The sequence below is a fragment of the Mastigoproctus giganteus genome, chromosome 7, assembly GCF_048544385.1.
Source record: "Mastigoproctus giganteus isolate SK-2022 chromosome 7, ASM4854438v1, whole genome shotgun sequence".
Classification (NCBI taxonomy): domain Eukaryota; kingdom Metazoa; phylum Arthropoda; class Arachnida; order Uropygi; family Thelyphonidae; genus Mastigoproctus; species Mastigoproctus giganteus.
In genome coordinates this window covers 67,260,357-67,281,352 of record NC_143581.1, presented here as the reverse complement: position 1 = coordinate 67,281,352, position 20,996 = coordinate 67,260,357, and the positions used below count along the sequence as shown (strand labels likewise).

At 38.3% G+C, this 20,996-nt stretch overlaps 1 protein-coding gene across 2 annotated transcripts in view; it reads right to left on the bottom strand.

Moving 5' to 3' along the window:
• Positions 1-20,996, bottom strand: part of LOC150082974 (large ribosomal subunit protein eL38) — a 43,226-nt gene that overhangs the window by 6,599 nt on the left and 15,631 nt on the right. For both annotated transcript variants that reach the window (XM_090376957.1, XM_090376956.1), the window contains 2 exons: positions 19,836-19,896; positions 9,928-10,050 (listed from right to left, as the gene is read on the bottom strand). In XM_090376957.1, the coding sequence (XP_090233083.1) occupies positions 9,928-10,050; positions 19,836-19,896 (184 nt within the window). The remainder of the gene's footprint in view (positions 1-9,927; positions 10,051-19,835; positions 19,897-20,996) is intronic.

Below are 20,996 nucleotides of genomic sequence, written 5' to 3'. Positions count from 1 at the left end.
CTGAGTACCACCACCCAGACATGTTTGCAGGCACCACCCAGACACGTGGGCAGGTACCCTGGTATTGCAGGTACCCTGCAATACCAGGGTACCTGCCCACCCACTGATGATAGGCCAATAGCCTTGAAACATGTCTGGGTGGTGGTACTCACTGAGAATAAGTAACAATAGTCTTCTCTATTAGTGAAGTGTTACTTATTCGAGGTAGTGCAATATCATGGCAACTCGTCGTGAAGGCAGAGCGCAATATGAGAAAGAGCAAATGATGCCTACAACAACTACTTTGTAGTTTCTTAAGAGTTGTCTATGGTGTATCTGCACACCGATATTATATAGATATTAAACTCTTAATGTATTATGCCTTGTGCATTTAGTTATTTTAAATATTGTCATATACACCTTTTGGCATCTCTCATATTGTGTGATTATCTTCACAACTGGGTCGTCATGTCTGCAATACCAGGGTACCTGCCCACCCACTGATGATAGGCCAATTGGTTGGTTGGTTGGTTGGTTGGTTTAGTTTTATTGGCGCATCAGCAACTAAGGCTATAATGCGCCAAACCTTGTCAAGAAAATGGTAAAAATCTTTCAGTGACCTAACGAATTAGGTCACTAAGTCAGGGTATAAAAACCACGTATAAATTGTAAAAGACGAATATCAGTAAACAAGGTAAAAATAATAAGATTTTTTAAATATGATTAAAAAGGTTTACTGATTTCAGGAAACTAAAAATAGCAGACACGTGGTCATTGTCGGATAAAATCTGACTGAGTGTATAAGGCTCAGTCAGATGGTTAAAAGCGATAAAACGAGCATTACTGAAACTGGAACAGTCACATAAAATATGTTTAACGGATAAAATGGTGTCGCATTGCTCGCACATAGGAAGATCATCCGCCCTCGGCAGAAACGAATGTGTCAGATAACTGTGTCCTATGCGGAGTCGGGCAAGAACAACTTCCTCGCTCCGATTCCTGCGCAGACTGGACTGCCATGTTTGTATTAGAGGCTTTATTTGGTATAATTTATTTGTTCTCTCTCTATGCCATAGTTTTTGCCATTGGGAATATATCTTTTGGTGTATTATTTGCCTGTAGTCTGTATAGGGGACTGACAGGCAACGATTGTTAGTGGGAGCTGCTGATTTGGCTGCGGTGTCAGCCAAATCATTTCCTTTTATCCCAATGTGGCTAGGAATCCAGCAGAAGCGGATATCAAATTTATATTTATGAAGAGAATATATCTTCTGCTGAACCCGAGAGAGAACTGGATGACAGTTGTGTCTCAAAGATAATAAAGCCAGTAATACACTCAAAGAATCAGAATATATTATTGACCTTTGGCACTGAGAAGTTCGAATGTGATCCAAGGCTAGCTCTATAGCATACAGCTCTGCAGTGTATATACTGGATTCAGGAGGAATCTGCTGAGATATTATAGTGTCCGGAAACACAGCAGCAGATCCTGCGCACGATTCAGACTTCGAGCCGTCTGTGTAAACGGGCAGGAAGTCTGAGTACTCAGCTTGGTGTGCAGAGTAGAGCTTCTGGTAGACAGATGACGAGGTTTCAGATTTTACCCATTTCTTAAGGGAGAAGTTGCACGATGGAGTATGAGCATGCCAGGGTGGAAGAGTCTCTTTTGGTGTTTGTGCAACCTTGTCTACCATGATGTTAAACTCTCTTAGTAGCTCTTGGACACGAATACCAAAAGGTCGGTTGGCAGTCTGACGGGTATTGTACAAGTTTTCCCAACGTGGCTCAAAAACGGATGCCCACGTAGGATGGTCTGGCAGGGATTTCAACTTTAAAGCATAGTTTAAAGACAACTGCTTACGTCGAAGGGATAACGATGGTTCGTTTGCTTCGACGTATAAGCTCTGTTCAGGAGATGTTCGAAAAGCTCCAGTAGCGATACGGATAGCCTGATGGTGGACAGGGTCCAGCCATCGGAGGACACTATCTCTAGCTGAGGAGTATACCTGGGACCCGTAGTCTAATTTGGGTCGTACAAGTGCATGGTAAAGCCGTAGTAGGGTGCATCGATCTGCTCCCCAACGCGTTGAGGAGAGAGAGCGAAGAATATTGAGTCCCCTCGTGCATTTTGTACGAAGTTGACGAATATGTTCGAGAAAGGTCAACTTTTTATCGAACACAAGTCCCAAGAATTTTGTGTCTGACACTACTGGAATAACATTTGGTCCGAGCCTTAATTCAGGTTCCGGATGAAGATTACGCTTGCGACAAAAGTGTACGCAAACGGTCTTCTCCGGCGAGAACCTGAAGCCATTAGCAAGTGCCCAGGAATTCAGTCGATCAATGGCTTTCTGCAGTTGTCTTTCAATAACCCTCATGTTGCATGACTGACAAAATATGTTAAAGTCATCAACATAGAGGGCACTGTTTACAGTTGGAGGAAGTTGTTCTGTGATGGAATTTATTTTGATGGCAAAAAGCGTGACACTTAATACTGATCCTTGTGGTACTCCCTCCTCTTGGCTAAAGGAGCGAGAGAGTGAGGATCCCACACGGACTTGGAACGATCGATTGGCTAAAAACGTTTGAATAAAAAGGGGGAGATGCCCTCTAAGGCCAAGGTTAAGTAAATCTTTTAAAATGCCAAATCTCCAAGTTGTGTCATACGCTTTTTCCATGTCGAAGAACACCGACACCAAGTGTTCGCGTTTTAGGAAAGCATCCCGGATGGATGCTTCCAATCTAATAAGATGGTCCAAAGTGGACCGGTTCCTGCGGAAGCCGCACTGGATGTTGGAGAGAAGGTCATTTGATTCTAAATACCATATTAAACGAGAATTGACCATTCTCTCCAGGATTTTGCACAGACAGCTAGTCAGAGCAATAGGACGATAATTGGTGGTGACTTTTGGATCCTTTCCTGGCTTGGAAAGGCAAGAACGATTGCCTTTCGCCAGGAGTCCGGAAACTGCCCTTCAGTAAAGATTCTGTTATACAGAAGGAGCAGACAATCCATAGATTTTGGTGAAAGATGTTTAATCATTTCATAATGGATGCCATCTGGTCCAACAGCACTTGCTTTGGAAAGAGTGAGGGCTCTTTTCAGTTCCTCTATAGTGAATGTCCCGTTGTAGGGATAGAGGCCCTTGGTCTTAAAATTAAGTGCTTGCTTTTCCAGTTTATGTTTCAGGACCAGGAACTCTGGGGAATACGAAGATGTTGCAGAGATGTTAGAGAATGTTTCCCCAAGAGCATTGGCTGTTGCAGTTGGATCTGCAATAGCGCATCCATTATAATCTAGGATTGAAGAAGGGTGGGATGTATATTTTCCCTTCATCTTCTGGATTTTATCCCAGACTACCTTAGAGTTGGTAGACTGGTTAATAGATGATGTAAAACGGATCGACGATTCCTTTTGACTCTGACGACGGATGTAGCGTGCTTTGGCTCGTGCACGTTTGAAGGCTATAAGGTTGTTCGTGGTAGGATATCGGCGAAATATCCCCCACGCTTTGTTTTGAGCCTTTTTTGCTGCTGTGCATAGTGAATTCCACCAAGGTTTGGGAAATGGTGGAAACCGGGCAGATGTTTTTGGAACAGCATTCGCAGCTGCTTGGACAATATTTTCTGTGATATACTTGACTGCATCATTGATAGGCTCTTGACTGACTGTGCTAAGATCAAAATTTGCCTGATGTTGGAAGGCAGTCCAGTCAGCCTGATCAATCTTCCACCGTGGTAACCTGAAGGGAAGACATGGTCTCCCACTGTGTAACGAGGTTATCACAGGGAAGTGGTCGCTTCCGTATGGATTCTCCTCCACTTCCCAGGTGAGTGAAGGAAGTAGAGAAGGGGAGCAGATAGAGAGATCAATGGCAGAAAAAGTACGGGTAGGCATGTGGAAGAAGGTGTTTGTTCCAGTATTTAGAAGGGAAAGGTCATTGTCATTGAGCATACGCTCTATGACTCGTCCCCTTCCGTTGATATTAGCACTACCCCACAGGGTGTTATGTCCGTTAAAATCCCCGAGAAGTAAGAAAGGGGGAGGCAGCTGCGTTAGAAGATCATCAAGGTCTGCCTGGGTGATGTCAGTCCCAGGTGGCAAATAAATGGAGCACACAGTTATTAAAAATCCCACTGAAAGGCGAATTGCAACAGCCTCTATGCTGGTTGTAATTAGCAAGGGCTGAACTGGGGTCTGATTACCCACAAGGATAGCCACTCCTCCATGAGCAGGACCATCCGCAATTCTATCCTTACGAAAGATTGTGATGTTATGCATTGTGGGATCATCATTTGCCTTTAAATAAGTCTCCTGCAAGCAAAAGCAAACTGGCTCGTGCTTTTGCAGGAGGGCCTTGATGTCATCAGTATTTCGCCGGAATCCACGACAATTCCATTGTAGGAATTTAGCCATTACTTTGGCTTGGTGGGTCCATCAGGCGGCTTCCGAGGTGCTGAGGGCTTACTTTTGTCAGTCTTGGATTTATCTTTTTTGGGGAAGAATGGACGCTGTCCCGTGTCCATTTCTTCCTCCGCAAAGAGTTCCAAGACAGATTCATCCTGTACCTCCTTGTTCTCTACATCCATTGTTTCTGTTCTTACTGCAGGCTCTTTACCACTTGGTTTTGGTAGTGGTGGAGCGCTAGGAGGTACGGATATAGGAGTGGCAACTGACTGTGTTTTTTTGGTGGGCTTTTGAGAACTCAATAAATAGCGTGCAATCGGGGTGAATGACTCTTTTGGTGGTATAGTCATCTCAGTTTGTGTCCCGATAGTGCACTTAGCAGAAACCTTCTGGGCGTATGAAGGTTTCCCGCTATTTACTGGTTGGATACGTTTTCTGGCCTCTGGGTAGGAGATATTCAGCTCTGTTTTTAACTTTTGGATCTCTTTTTCATCCTTCCACCGCTGACATGCTCTAGAGTAGGCGGGATGCTCTTCTTGGCAATTGACACAGATAGGTTTTGGAGCTGAGCATTCCTTGCTCTCGTGGTCTTTAACACCACATCGAGCACAGGCAGGATTACCACGACAAGATGTTTGTGAGTGGCCGTATTTTTGGCATCTAAAGCACCGCAGTGGGTTTGGGATATAAATCCTCACTGGGCAGTTTAGATAGCCTGCCTTGATGGAACTTGGAGGCCGTGGGGTATTAAACGTTAGGATGAGAACTCGGGTAGGGACGAGATTCCCATCCTTTCTCATCGATATTCTTTTGACGGCTGTCACTCCTTGGTCTTTTAATTCAGAGCAGATCTCTTCTTCAGAAACATGAAGAAGGTCCCACTCTGATATGACGCCACGTGAAGAATTTAGAGTTTTGTGAGGGGTTACGATGATAGCTATTCCCCCTATGGATGTAGCCTTTATGATTTTTTCCGCTTGCTTGGTGGTAGAAGCTTCGACCAAAAGGTCGCCAGAACGCAGTCTTTTTACAGATTGTGGTGAACCTGCCAACCCTTCTAATCCTTTCTGGATGAAGAAGGGTGACATCTTTCCAATGGACTGCTCTCCGGTTGAATGGAGAATGAGGAAAAGCGGTGTCACTGATGGTGGTGGTGTTTCCTCAGTTCTGGCTCTTTTTGCAGAGGTGTTATCTGCATCATGATCTCGATTAGGTAGGGGCCTTGTTGGGGCCCCAGAAGAATTGGGATTTAAATTACTCATAGGAGTAAAGAGAAAATGTCTGATGCCTAAGTACCTCACCCACCACGGAGCCCTACGAGGGGGCTCCCACCCGTGAACTAGCAGGTACTGCGTACACGAATGGGACGCCGAGTTCGCTTAGAACACCATACCCACGTTACCAATAAGTCTTTATCCCGTCCCAGGACCATAGGGAGGGAGACTTATTGGAACGCAGTTGACCCTAGCAGTATAATACCACCCGCCGATTGATCCCAGTCGAGCCGGTCCGGGACCACCCGTCTCGTCGAAGCAGGGGCCAAAGTGGTGTATTAAGGCTGGGCCCCTCAACCACCAGGATCCCCCTTTCCGCTTCCACGGGTCGCGGCGCACGGCTGCACACGCCGGATTCCAATGTTGTAACCCTGGAACCAAGATCCCAGTGATGCTAATCTGGGAAACCAGCAGCATCACTGGGAGGTCCCCTCACCACGTACAGGTGCCCACGTCGAGGGGATGATAGGCCAATAGCCTTGAAACATGTCTGGGTGGTGGTACTCAGGTACCCTGAGTACCACCACCCAGACATGTTTGCAGGCACCACCCAGACACGTGGGCAGGTACCCTGGTATTGCAGGTACCCTGCAATACCAGGGTACCTGCCCACCCACTGATGATAGGCCAATAGCCTTGAAACATGTCTGGGTGGTGGTACTCACTGAGAATAAGTAACAATAGTCTTCTCTATTAGTGAAGTGTTACTTATTCGAGGTAGTGCAATATCATGGCAACTCGTCGTGAAGGCAGAGCGCAATATGAGAAAGAGCAAATGATGCCTACAACAACTACTTTGTAGTTTCTTAAGAGTTGTCTATGGTGTATCTGCACACCGATATTATATAGATATTAAACTCTTAATGTATTATGCCTTGTGCATTTAGTTATTTTAAATATTGTCATATACACCTTTTGGCATCTCTCATATTGTGTGATAATCTTCACAACTGGGTCGTCATGTCTGCAATACCAGGGTACCTGCCCACCCACTGATGATAGGCCAATAGCCTTGAAACATGTCTGGGTGGTGGTACTCACTGAGAATAAGTAACAATAGTCTTCTCTATTAGTGAAGTGTTACTTATTCGAGGTAGTGCAATATCATGGCAACTCGTCGTGAAGGCAGAGCGCAATATGAGAAAGAGCAAATGATGCCTACAACAACTACTTTGTAGTTTCTTAAGAGTTGTCTATGGTGCGCTCTGCCTTCACGACGAGTTGCCATGATATTGCACTACCTTGAATAAGTAACACTTCACTAATAGAGAAGACTATTGTTACTTATTCTCATTGAGCATACGCTCTATGACTCGTCCCCTTCCGTTGATATTAGCACAATGCATAATAATGCATTGTGCATTTAGTTATTTTAAATATTGTCATATACACCTTTTGGCATCTCTCATATTGTGTGATTATCTTCACAACTGGGTCGTCATGTCTGCAATACCAGGGTACCTGCCCACCCACTGATGATAGGCCAATAGCCTTGAAACATGTCTGGGTGGTGGTACTCACTGAGAATAAGTAACAATAGTCTTCTCTATTAGTGAAGTGTTACTTATTCGAGGTAGTGCAATATCATGGCAACTCGTCGTGAAGGCAGAGCGCAATATGAGAAAGAGCAAATGATGCCTACAACAACTACTTTGTAGTTTCTTAAGAGTTGTCTATGGTGCGCTCTGCCTTCACGACGAGTTGCCATGATATTGCACTACCTCGAATAAGTAACACTTCACTAATAGAGAAGACTATTGTTACTTATTCTCATTGAGCATACGCTCTATGACTCGTCCCCTTCCGTTGATATTAGCACAATGCATAATAATGCATTGTGCATTTAGTTATTTTAAATATTGTCATATACACCTTTTGGCATCTCTCATATTGTGTGATTATCTTCACAACTGGGTCGTCATGTCTGCAATACCAGGGTACCTGCCCACCCACTGATGATAGGCCAATAGCCTTGAAACATGTCTGGGTGGTGGTACTCACTGAGAATAAGTAACAATAGTCTTCTCTATTAGTGAAGTGTTACTTATTCGAGGTAGTGCAATATCATGGCAACTCGTCGTGAAGGCAGAGCGCAATATGAGAAAGAGCAAATGATGCCTACAACAACTACTTTGTAGTTTCTTAAGAGTTGTCTATGGTGCGCTCTGCCTTCACGACGAGTTGCCATGATATTGCACTACCTCGAATAAGTAACACTTCACTAATAGAGAAGACTATTGTTACTTATTCTCATTGAGCATACGCCCTATGACTCGTCCCCTTCCATTGATATTAGCACAATGCATAATAATGCATTGTGCATTTAGTTATTTTAAATATTGTCATATACACCTTTTGGCATCTCTCATATTGTGTGATTATCTTCACAACTGGGTCGTCATGTCTGCAATACCAGGGTACCAGCCCACCCACTGATGATAGGCCAATAGCCTTGAAACATGTCTGGGTGGTGGTACTCAGGTACCCTGAGTACCACCACCCAGACATGTTTGCAGGCACCACCCACTGATGATAGGCCAATAGCCTTGAAACATGTCTGGGTGGTGGTACTCACTGAGAATAAGTAACAATAGTCTTCTCTATTAGTGAAGTGTTACTTATTCGAGGTAGTGCAATATCATGGCAACTCGTCGTGAAGGCAGAGCGCAATATGAGAAAGAGCAAATGATGCCTACAACAACTACTTTGTAGTTTCTTAAGAGTTGTCTATGGTGTATCTGCACAACGATATTATATAGATATTAAACTCTTAATGTATTATGCTTTGTGCATTTAGTTATTTTAAATATTGTCATATACACCTTTTGGCATCTCTCATATTGTGTGATTATCTTCACAACTGGGTCGTCATGTCTGCAATACCGGGGTACCTGCCCACCCACTGATGATAGGCCAATAGCCTTGAAACATGTCTGGGTGGTGGTACTCACTGAGAATAAGTAACAATAGTCTTCTCTATTAGTGAAGTGTTACTTATTCGAGGTAGTGCAATATCATGGCAACTCGTCGTGAAGGCAGAGCGCAATATGAGAAAGAGCAAATGATGCCTACAACAACTACTTTGTAGTTTCTTAAGAGTTGTCTATGGTGTATCTGCACACCGATATTATATAGATATTAAACTCAATGTATTATGCCTTGTGCATTTAGTTATGTCTGCAATACCAGGGTCGTCATGTCTGCAATACCAGGGTACCTGCCCACCCACTGATGATAGGCCAATAGCCTTGAAACATGTCTGGGTGGTGGTACTCACTGAGAATAAGTAACAATAGTCTTCTCTATTAGTGAAGTGTTACTTATTCGAGGTAGTGCAATATCATGGCAACTCGTCGTGAAGGCAGAGGGCAATATGAGAAAGAGCAAATGATGCCTACAACTACTTTGTAGTTTCTTAAGAGTTGTCTATGGTATATCTGCACACTGATATTATATAGATATTAAACTCCTAATGTATTACGCCTTGTGCATTTAGTTATTTTAAATAAATTATACAGCAATTTTGAATTTACCACAATGAATGCAATCCTAAGTTAGTGTAGCTTTAATGACCTTCTTTCAGTTTTTCAATGAAAGATTTCATTTTTAGTGTCAATTCAACTTCTAATTCTCAAGCACTGAGTACAAATTTCATAATCAGAAGCAACATAACATGACATAATTCAGAAAATGAAAAAAAGACATTTACTAATCTCATCTGATAAAAATAATAATTTTAAATCTAGAAAACTAATTGTACCTTTTAGTTGAATTTACATAATTTATAAAGATATCAGTAGTGGAATAGCAGTTTGTGATTCAAAACAAACACACACACACAAGTTGTGGTTGCAGGAGTTATACTGAAAAATATTAACATTGCACCCAGGGGCTCAAATCTGGTGAGTATGGACTTGGCACACCCAAAGTTCTGATCTGGATATCATCATTCCTCTCTTTCTTGGTGATTCCATTATACTTCTGATTCATTCATTTTCTCTCTCTCTCTCTCTTTCTCTCAGAGTAATTCAGAATTTTTTTTTTGTTGGCTGGTGCAGCATAAGCCTCAGGCTTCCTTGCACCATATGCTAATAATAATAATAAATATTACTCACCAAATAAAATTAATTTTTTGCAACATTTGCTGACTTTTTTGATTAAACCTTGTACATATACACTTCTGAATGGCTGAAAATATCACAAACAAGTTATTTCTTAGCACAGAATATTTGTTATAAATTTAATAAAATACTGATGTAGTTTTACCTGGTGGAAGGGATTGCTTTAATTTCTCTGCCTTCTCCATATCTTGAATAACAAATGTGTATAAATAACGGCTGCATCGAACCTTGAATTTCACATTGTCTCTGTTCTTCTTTATTTTGACAGCTACATGGTAAATATTTAATTTTTCATAAAACTACAAATAAAACAATTTCACAGTCAATTTTATTCTTCAAATTCTACTCATAACATTAAACAATGTAACATTTATACAGGAAGTTCTCGCTTTACAAGTTCTTTTTTTCAAGTATCAACAAAATCGAAAATATGAACATTAATTACAATAAATAAATGTTAAACATTCATAAATACAGGAATACAATACCTTGCACAATGCAGTTAAATCATTGGGAAAAAACTACTGCATTGACTGAATCAGCATAAACGGGGAATAATTTCAATGAGAAAAATGATGATATGTGGGTATCATAAGGATTTTTTTATATTAGAAATAATTATGCATGATTAGTTAGAAAAATAATAAATACAAATAAATATTAATGAGGTAGTCGAAGAATGAAATTAACTGATAATCAATCATAGCTGCAGATTACAAACCGTGCTATAGAGAATCCCATACTGATTGAAGCTGCACTGTGAGGTATTGCCGTATAGCATTTCAAATCACGTGCATAGCTATACAATACAGTACTGCTGCGCATGGATTTGTTTGTTTGTTCAGGCAGACGAGAGTGTATCACTGACTCACATAAACATAAAGTTTTTTTTTATTTTTTATTTATTTATTTAAATAATTTAATACTGTACAATAGTGTTTCCCAAACTGTGTTCCATGTAACACTAGCGTTCCATGAGATGTGAACAAGCGTTCCTTGAAGAATCATAATTAATTAAAAAATAAATAAATTTTGCATATTTGTAGTGTACACCACTTTTGTATCATTATAATTTTTCTTTTTTTTTTTTTGGTTATTAATATATTGTCATAGACCAATAATCAAATAGACCGTGGAACGTCTATTTGATTATTTTGGCAGGCTTTGCATAGGGAAGTATGTGGAGGGAAGAATGACATCTATGAAAAAGTAGCAATGTAGTGATCTAATATGCTATCCGTATGTGATCTAGCCTGGAGTACACAGTTTGAAGGAGAGGGGGAAGCGAACCAATATAACTAAACTCACTTTCTTGTCGGAATTGTTATTGTTAGGAGCATTAGCAACTAAGGCCATATTGCTCCAGGGATATGCAGTGGTCATTCCCTGACCTTTCCACATCCTCCATATTTGGTGGTCACGGGATCAAACCCCGGTCTAATCAAGAAGCGTGTGCTACGCACTGCTGCTCCTACCCACCTGACTATGGAGGCGCCTTCTTCACTTCCTTGTATAAATTTTTTTATATTTGTTTTTTATGAAAACCCCAAACACGAGAAGTATTAGAACCTATAGTACTTAGTACTGTGCATGGGTTGGAAGTTGAGAAGAAGAAAGATATTTGTTGACATCAGACTTGTTATGTGATATGTATGGGAAGAAAGAGAAACAAAAAAAAACACCTTAAGTAATATATAGCTGAAGCAATGGATGTTATATTTGTTGCTGTGTTGGTTGGAAGAATGAATGCAGAATATGGTGAATGCTCTATTTGTGTATAAAAATAGTTGTTTTTAGCGTGTTCACTCTCTCTCTCTCTCTCTCTCTCTCTCTCTCTCTCACACACACACACACACACACACACACACACACACACACACACACACACACACACACACACACACACACACACACAGGAATAAGAAGTTTATCCCTGTACTATGTTTGGTTTCTTAAATCCCAATTTAAACTCTATATATGTTGTAATGTATTATTTTCCCATGTAAAAAGTTTTCCCGCATAAAAAGTTGGTGACAAAAAATACAGTGTATTATTATAATGACGTTTTCCCACTCAATAAGTTTTTTAAATATAGAAATTATTTATTTTTAATATTAAACAATATAAACATTTAGTAATTGAAAAAGTTAGTGCCAAGGGCAACTCATTGAGAAGGCATACACAATATGAGATTCTGTATGCCTCCTAGCCACAATATGGCCTTAGCAGCCCTTGTGCCATTAAACAACAAACCAACAACAACAACAACCTAGCCTTCCTAGTGGAGACTCCTGCTGGCACTAGCCTTTGGCCAGTGTGGGATCAGAGATGTATATATGTCTATAAAGGCACTAATGTATATATATATATATATATAATTTTTTTTTTTAACCCCTCTCTTTTTTTTCTTTTTTTTTATTATTATTTCATTTTATTTTTATTTATTTATTTTTGCTGGTACCCTGGGTTTGGGCTGCCCAAGGGACGGGATTTTATTATTATTTTGTTCTTTATTTTTTATTATCTAATTTATCTAATGGATAAATTTTATCTAATAGATTTTAATTACACTTTGAGTTGTTCCTGCAATGAAAGTTGTTTTTATTTTCTCTGCATTCTTTCTAATCCTCGGCGTTGCCTCATTTAGGCCAGTAGCACGTGCAATATCATATGGTCTTAATTTCGCTCAGTGTGTCAAAATTTCATATTTTTTCTCTATCAACAGAGGCGGGCTGGCCATAAGCCTTACCGGGGAAACCCCGGTGGGCCGCTGTGATTTTGGCCATAAACGCTAGTATGAGGCTGCTACAAATTTTCCCGGGTAAGAATTTTTGACCCAGTCCGTCTCTGTTTATCGATATTGCTTTTCTTTTTCTCTATGAATCTGTAGTGTCTTCACCAGGACGCTTCCTTTTCACACCTTTTAAGTATTTTACTCATTTTTAGGGAATAAAGCACAATTACAAAATGAGGAGGCACGCTTGATACACATAAACAAAGCTGCGTGCGTATAGCAACTGAATAAATAACACCGTAAAGGGAGAGACACACTAACATCTTACTAGCTCACATTTTACTAAAGAAAATTTCTAGGGGTTACTACCATAAAACAATAAAAACTATTTCCAGCTGCATTTCTGCTAGTGGAATCTGTTATAAACTGGTAGTAAACTCAATCTAATTGCATTTGCGATAATACCAATAGCAGGAATTGTGTGGGTTTTTATGCCAATATATTATGCCAAAAAGCGTTTCCCCCTCACTGATATAAAAAACATAAATACATTTTCAGAATCATCTTTTCATTGCTATCGTGTTGCGTTCAGTTGGGGTGATTCAGCATTCAACTGCCATTTCTTGTAAACACAAAGGCAAATCGTGCATAAGCGAATTCGGTTCGTGTTATATATGATATCGTTCCCCTATTTATAAATCGTGTATCATCGAATTCGTGTAGTGTAAACACGTGTTATACGAGGACGGACTGTACTGGAAATATTTTTGATTATATGATTTCAGAGAATATAGACTTAGTGGTTCGCATTAAAAATATTATGTTGAAAGGTGTTCGCAATAAAAAATATTACGTTGTTGAAAGGGCTTTGCGAGTTAGAAAAGGCTGGGAACCGCTGACCTAAATGAATGAGATGAGTGAGCCTGGGGGAAGGGGGGGGGTGCGATAAAAAATATTACGTTGAAAGGGCTTTGCGAGTCAGAAAAGGCTGGTAACCACTGACCTAAATGAATGAATAAGGAACTGGCTGATTTAATGAGTAAGAAAGAGAAAGAGAGAGAGAGAGAGAGAGAGAGAGAGAGAGAGAGAGAGAGATGAGTGAGCCTGGGGGGGGGGGGGGAGTTACAGAACTATGCATATAAAAATTAAGTTGAACTGCTATAATAGTTATACAGGGTGATTCTAAATTATTGTCGGGGTTTCTGTGGCTTATAATTTTCAAACTGGAAACAACAAAATAAAACTGCTTACGGAATATGAAACTTTTTTTATTTGGCAATGCTGTACTCGCCGCACTGATGTCTGGGAGATATTGGCGGCATTACTTCAAAATGGCAATTGTTCAAGAGAAGGCAATGTGCGCACTTTGGTTTTTCGAAACAAAGTCCGTTATCACAACACAAGTCGTTACAGAACTCAGCATGGAAAAGATTTACCTTCAGATAATGCTATCCGACATTGGTTAAAGTAATTTCAAGAGACTGGTAGTGTTCTGCACCGAAAAGGAGTGGGAAGACCAAGCACTTCGCAGGAAGATGTTGATCGAATCCACGAAATGTTTTCTCGAAGCTCACAAAAATCAACTAGACGAGCTTCTTTGCAGTTAGATACCACAAATGACTGTTTGGAGGGTTGTTCAAAACTGTCTTCACCTGCATGCCTACAAACTGCAGATTGTGCAGGCTTTAAAGTCAAACGATAAACCCCGCCATTTCCAATTTGCCCAAGACACTTTGTCAAATGTCGAAGCTGATGAAGATTACCTTCAGATATGGAGATTTAGTGATGAAGCAACGTTTTATGTATCAGGGAGGGCAAATCTCATAACTGCAGAATGCAGGGATCAGAAAACCCTCACGCCATTTGAGAATTCGAAAGAGTTAGTCCAAAGGTCAATGTCTGGTGTGCTTTTGTCATGTTCGGAAGTTTTGGGGCCCTTTTTCTTAGCAGAAAAAAACAGTGGTGACCTATCTGGACATGCTATAGCTGTATCTGTTACCCCAGTTGGAAAATCATCAGCCAAATGTGGTGTTCCAGAAAGATGGTGCACTGCCACATTGGACTCATTGTCCGAGTCTTGACATGCATTTTCCTGGGTGCTGGGTTGTGTGTGGTGGATCGATTCTGTGGCCAACACACTCACCCAATCTTGCGTCGCTTGATTTCTTCCTGTGGGGATACATGAAGGACATCGTGTACAAGACTTCTGTGACCTCCCTCAATGAACTGAAGCTCAGAATTGTTGCTGCAAATGCTGGAAAACAGTTGGAGGGAAATTGAATATCGCTTGGACATATTATGTGCCACGAAAGGCACGCATGTTGAAGTTGTTTAGTATGCTGCAGTATTGATTCTATAGATAATAAAACTTTTTGAGTAACACTTTCATATTCCGTAAGCAGTTTTATTTTGTTGTTTCCGGTTTGAAAATTATAGGCCACTGAAACCCTGACAAAATTTAGAATCATCCCGTACAATAGTTATATCCAGAAATGGTTAGGCGCAAAGTCACAGCTGATGAACCATGGGGACTGATAACGACAGCAAAGAGATACAGTAGGAGTTTGCCTAAGAATTTCAGTTAAGGGATGACCCTTAACTGAAATTCTTAGTTAAAACAGTCCCTATGACCATAAAAAGTTACATTTAGTAAAACTGCTAGCTTGGAAGAATATACAGAGTCATATATGCTAATACAATTTAAATTTTTAAGATTGAACAGCTAGAACCGAAGTTATGAATGACATAACGTTTTATGCTCACGCCCACTACTTACTCTACCAAATCAAGTTTAGTGACTGAGTTAGCATCATCATGATGTTAGTGACATCATTTGCCTTGCATTTTCGTTACCAATTGGTTTTACTTCAGTCGAAAAAATTTCGGTGTCACCAAAAATGTTTTCACATCAAAAACTATCACAAAACATTCTAGAATATAGAAACAAATATTAAATAAAAAAACAAACTATTCTAGAAAAGGTACACAAAAATCGCAATTACATGAAAAAAATTATTACACAAATGATTCAAGAAAAATTTATTCTAAAAATTGCCATATAGAGAATTTACTTCTTTATTAATATTTGTTTTCAATATTCTGCTTTGCTCAATGATGATGATGATTTGCTCAAGAATGACGATTACGGAGGAAAGATTTGACGTAACAATCCATATCAAGTTGAAGCAATGGTTTTCCATTTAGATTTATGGCCATCACATCTGCAATGTGTTTATAATTGTCAAAGATGTTCTTTTTATTGTTATTATATTATTCATTATGCTGAAATCTCACTCAGCTTCAGCACTGCTAATCGCAATGTTTTCAAGGTTATTTTTTGCTTTTTGATTGAAAACATCTTTGGCGGTACCTACTAAATTTTTCAGACTGAAGTAAAACCGATTGGTTAACGATGGAAAATGCAAGACGGAAATGACACATTTAATTAAATAAAATGATGTAACTTCCTAAATGATGCTAACTCAGTCACTAACTTTGATTCAATTGAATAAGTAGTGGGCGTTAGCATAAAACATTACATTGTTCATAACTTCGGTTCTCACTTTTCGATTTTAAAAATTTAAACAGTTTTGATTTTCGTCAAAGATGCTTTCACATAAAATAAAACATCTTTTGTGCTTACAGGATACACATGCAGATCTTTTTAATTAAAATGGAATTTCACTTGAGTTTAAAGATAAATTGTCTTCAACAAAATCTCTAAAATCATTAATTTTTATTTCAAATTATATTTGTTTTTCACCCTTTCTCCATAGAGACCAAAGTTCTTCCATATTCCCCATTTCCAGGTAGCACATGTTTAAAATTTCTTTCAATTCCTCATCGTCAATACCATTATTTTTTTAATTTAATTTATTTAATTTAAAATTACTGTTCCATTAATAACCGATCTTTAAGGATAAAACAATGCGATTTAATAACTTGTCACAAGGTAATTTTTTAAATGTGTTCTTATTTTCAATTTTGATTCCTTCAAATTCTTTCAACTTCAACATGCTCTCAATTTTAGCTTCATAATTTTCTTCAAAATTTTTCAAATTAACAATAGCATTGATAGTTTTGAATAATTAATTTATCTGCTTTTACTAGTGATGCTGCAACTTTGTAAAGCTTCTGAAAGGTAAGAGAGCTCCTGCAGGATGTTGATCATTAGTGCTAAATTGTTAAGAAATTCCAGATTTAAAAGTCGGTTTAATAATCCCGAATATTTAACCTGATTTAAAACATTTGCACAAAGTGGGATAATTCCTCCAAACTGCAATTGCCATCAGCAAGCTACAAGCTGCCCATCGTGGCCCAAACATGACCATCTTTATAGTTTTCACATCAGGTTCTTTAGCAATCGTCCTTAACTCACACTGGTTTTTTGGAGATTGGTGATATAATGCATACAGTTTTTTTCTAATCATTGCCTGTATGCAATTATATTTTGGAATATTTTCTTTACAGTGAAGGCCTTGATGCAGTTTTAAAATCTGCCAACATTTCACCTTTGGAAAGTTTACATAATATCTTAGTTGTCCTAATTCCACCATCACTACTAACACTAGTTCTTTGAATACTGTCCAAAATGTCATCATGTAAACAAAGACAGGGAAAAAAACTTACTGAAAGTAGTGGATCACTCACTTCTCCGAAAAACAGATGACTGCTTGCCGGAGTAAAGGGGAACCACAACACAGATTGACCAGAGGCTATTATCCGTGTAACGAATGCCTTAAATGTTCTGACTGGCTATGGAAAGCGTATTGACCAGCATGACTTCTCGGTATGTAGGATAGGTGGCTGCACAGGTTTTAAGAATACCACTAACATTGCGGAACAGTAATCCCTTTAACCCTATTATTATTATTATTATCAGCCATATGGTGCAAGGAAGGCTGAGGCTTACACTGCACCAGGCAAAAAAAAAAAAAAAAAAAAAAAAAATTTCCCTATTACCCTGAGAGAGAGAGAGAGAAGTAGAAAGGAATCACCAAAAAAGAGAAGAATGATGATATCCAGCTCAGGACCCTGGGTGTGCCAAGCCCATACTCACCAGATGTGAGCCCCTGGGAGTAATTTAAGCACACACACTGTCAATTTTTTGGGAAAATATTGGCACCATGCAAAAAAAAAAAAAAATAAATGCCATGATTTAGGAAAACTCTGAATATATTTTCAATATACAGTATTTTTATTGTGAGAAGCTTGTTCTTTGTACATATCTACGAGTTGTACGTAAGTTATTTGTACATAAGTAGAGGAGTGCCTGTAATAGTAATAAAATGTCTGCTTTATACTGAATCAGTAATATATTCATTCATATATAAGTACAATTTTGAACAGCATTTAAAATATTAGCGCATTTAACCTAATCACCCCTGCCGACTTGGTCATGCACACATGAATTCGGCGTTACATTTCATGTGGTCGAACAGTATCTTTTGATATAAATCAAAGTAACATTAAGCACACACATATCAAGAGTTCTTTGTTTGTTGCCACAACAGCCGATATTGGCAAGATGTTTGGAAGGTAGTGATGTTTCAATTGAGCAAGAAGCTCAAGACAGAGAAACAAACTTAAATAACTTCAAGGGGTGTGTCGAAGTAGTTAACTACAAGAACACTTAGTCTTAACTGCACATACAGTAATGTCAGGAGTTTCATCAATAAAATAAGTGAATTCAAACTCCTGGTTTTTTTTGGTTTTTTTTTTTGTTTTTAGAAGCATTAGCAACTAAGGCCATATTCCTCCGGGATATGCAGTGGTCATTCCCTGACCTTTCCACATCCTCCGTATTTAGTGGGAACGGACTCGAACCCCGGTCTAATCAAGAAGCGTGTGCTACGCACTGCTGCTCCTGCCCACCTGGCTACGAAGGCGCCCGAACTCCTGGTTATAACAACTAATGCTGACATAAATAGGACTAATAGAAATGTGGTGCCACAAGAAATAGGGGATGTTGACTTTCACTATGGCATGTACAATGTATTTAGGAAGGACAGAAGAGGCAACGGGGTCATCTTATCAAAAGCAGCCTGAGCATGACAAATGCTGTCCGATTCAGAAGTCAATACATGTTAGTGCAAAACTTGTGTGGTGTGAGTTAGCTGAAAGGAAAGGTATAATGAGAGTAGGAGTAATCTACAGATCAGAAGATTGTGAAGATAAGAGCTTCTACATACAAATAGAATGGGTGAGCAAGTATGAATATCTTATTACAGGTGATTTCAATTTGTCCCTAACTGACTGAAGCATTTTTTTTTTTTTTTTTTAAATTCAGCCCACTTGGTGGGCTGAATTTAAAAAAAAAAAAAAAAAAGGAGCTCTTGCACTTTTCTGTATTAAAACAACTCGCTTTTCTAACCTGGGGTGATGGCACTGCAAAGTGTAGCAAAAACAGTAGAGTCACCTGGCAGGTGATTAATCTTCTAACTTTAATTTCTGGAAAATGTTTTTGGGATTTTTTTAAATTCTGCTTGAATAATGCCAATATTTTATCTTTCCTTAATGAATTTACCCTATGACTCTCTTAAATTAATAAAAAATTAAAAATTTTAGAACATGCTGTGTTTTACACCTTTTATTTAAAAATATATATATGTATATATTAATTATGCATAAAATTACAAAAAAATATTTTAGACAGAAACATCTCTTTTTTAGTCTTCTCCATTCTCCAGTATAAAAGGATTACGTGCACATAATTCAGCTATTATGCATATAAATTCCATTAAAAAATTTTAAAAAACATATTTGATACTATTATTTTCATTTTCAGATGTATTGCAAAATTTATTTTAAATTTCACATGCTTCACACCATGTAAATCTTGAAATTACATGTTGCTCCCTGAAGAGTGAGAATCTTGAGAGAATACAGTTTTATGTTTTTATGTGAGAACAATAAATCTCTCAACAAAAACTTGGGTAAGGAACTTCAGATAATTATTGAACTACTGGAAGAAAAACAAGTAACCTGAAACTAAACAAACACAGCATAGGCACTTCTCCAGTACCATGCAACTTTAAACAAGAAGCAAAATAGATGCAAAGGTGTGGCAGGTCACCTATCAGGTTCTTGCATACAATTTCTGTATCACTACACAAAATCACTTCAGAAAAAAATCTATTGTAATAAAAGTTGAACTATATTTAGGAATGCAGAAAAAATTTTAGATTTTTAATCGCTGATTAATGGTTGATGCAGGAATGTTGCTCTTGAGGGTGACCTGTCCCCACTATCAGATTAAATGCGTATGGGTTAATTTGCATATTTTAATTATTAAAAACAATGTTAAATGGTATATTTACATTTAGCATCTTTTCTTCTTGCAGTTAAAAGAAAGTCTTTGATTTCTTTAATTTGTTTGGGCTGTAAGAATGAATAACAAAACACAAATTTCAAATAACAAATATGAAAATTTCTAAGATTTTAAAAAATAAGTCAATGACAATAGGTATAATATTCAGGATGACTTAAAATTAAAAAAATACAGTACCTTCAAAATCCAGAAAATTTTTAGTATTAAAATTTTTTTAAGTTTCAGTTGAATCTTTTACTTTAATGGAAGAACTTAGAGAATATATTACCTCATTAATATGTTAATTAATAAGAATATAGTAATAAAACAAATTGGCAAATATAAATTTTAGATGAACAGTACGGTTCCACCTTCTATTCTAAGTGTGGAATGAACTTATGTGATTCAAATGCAAATTTAAAACTGGTTCTAAAGTGCAATTAAAAAAATTAATATATGGAAGATGGCTTAGAAGGAAGACTGATTTGAATTATCATGTTGACCTATACACTTGCTGGGTATAACAGAATTGGATGATGATGAATAACCTCAGAAATCACATTTGTTTATGTAATTAGTTTACTGAGCTAAATGATCAAAATACACATAGATATATATATATGCAGGAACTCCCCGACTTAAGTAAATTCAACTTTACGTGAGGTTTTGGTGCAAACTGAAAAAAAAAATGTAGAAACGTATTTTGCATCTGTAGGGATAAATAGGTATTGTGAAAATATCGTAATGTGAACCCAATAACATTGTTTTTTTTTGTAATTCGTTCCAAGTTCTCGGAGGTTGAAAATTTCGCCATATTATTAAGCTGTTTATCTCTCTAAACGGTCATATTTATAATGGGAATTGCACTACACTTTCATTGTTATCATATGTTCCGTTATAAGAATCAATTTTGAATGCCTTTGTGATATTTTTTTAAAGCACGTTTCTGGAAGTCTCGACCAAAAATCAAAAACAATTTGCATTTTCCGGTTTATTGGGCTTTTCTCTTAGTGCAATCTATTATAAACGGGTAGTAAACTCTATCTTATTGCATTTGCAATAATCCCAATAACTGGAATTCTGTGGGTTTTTACATTACAGTATTATGGTGAAATGAGTTCACCCTTCACCGAAATTTTCAATCATATAAAAAACAAATTTTCAGAAACTT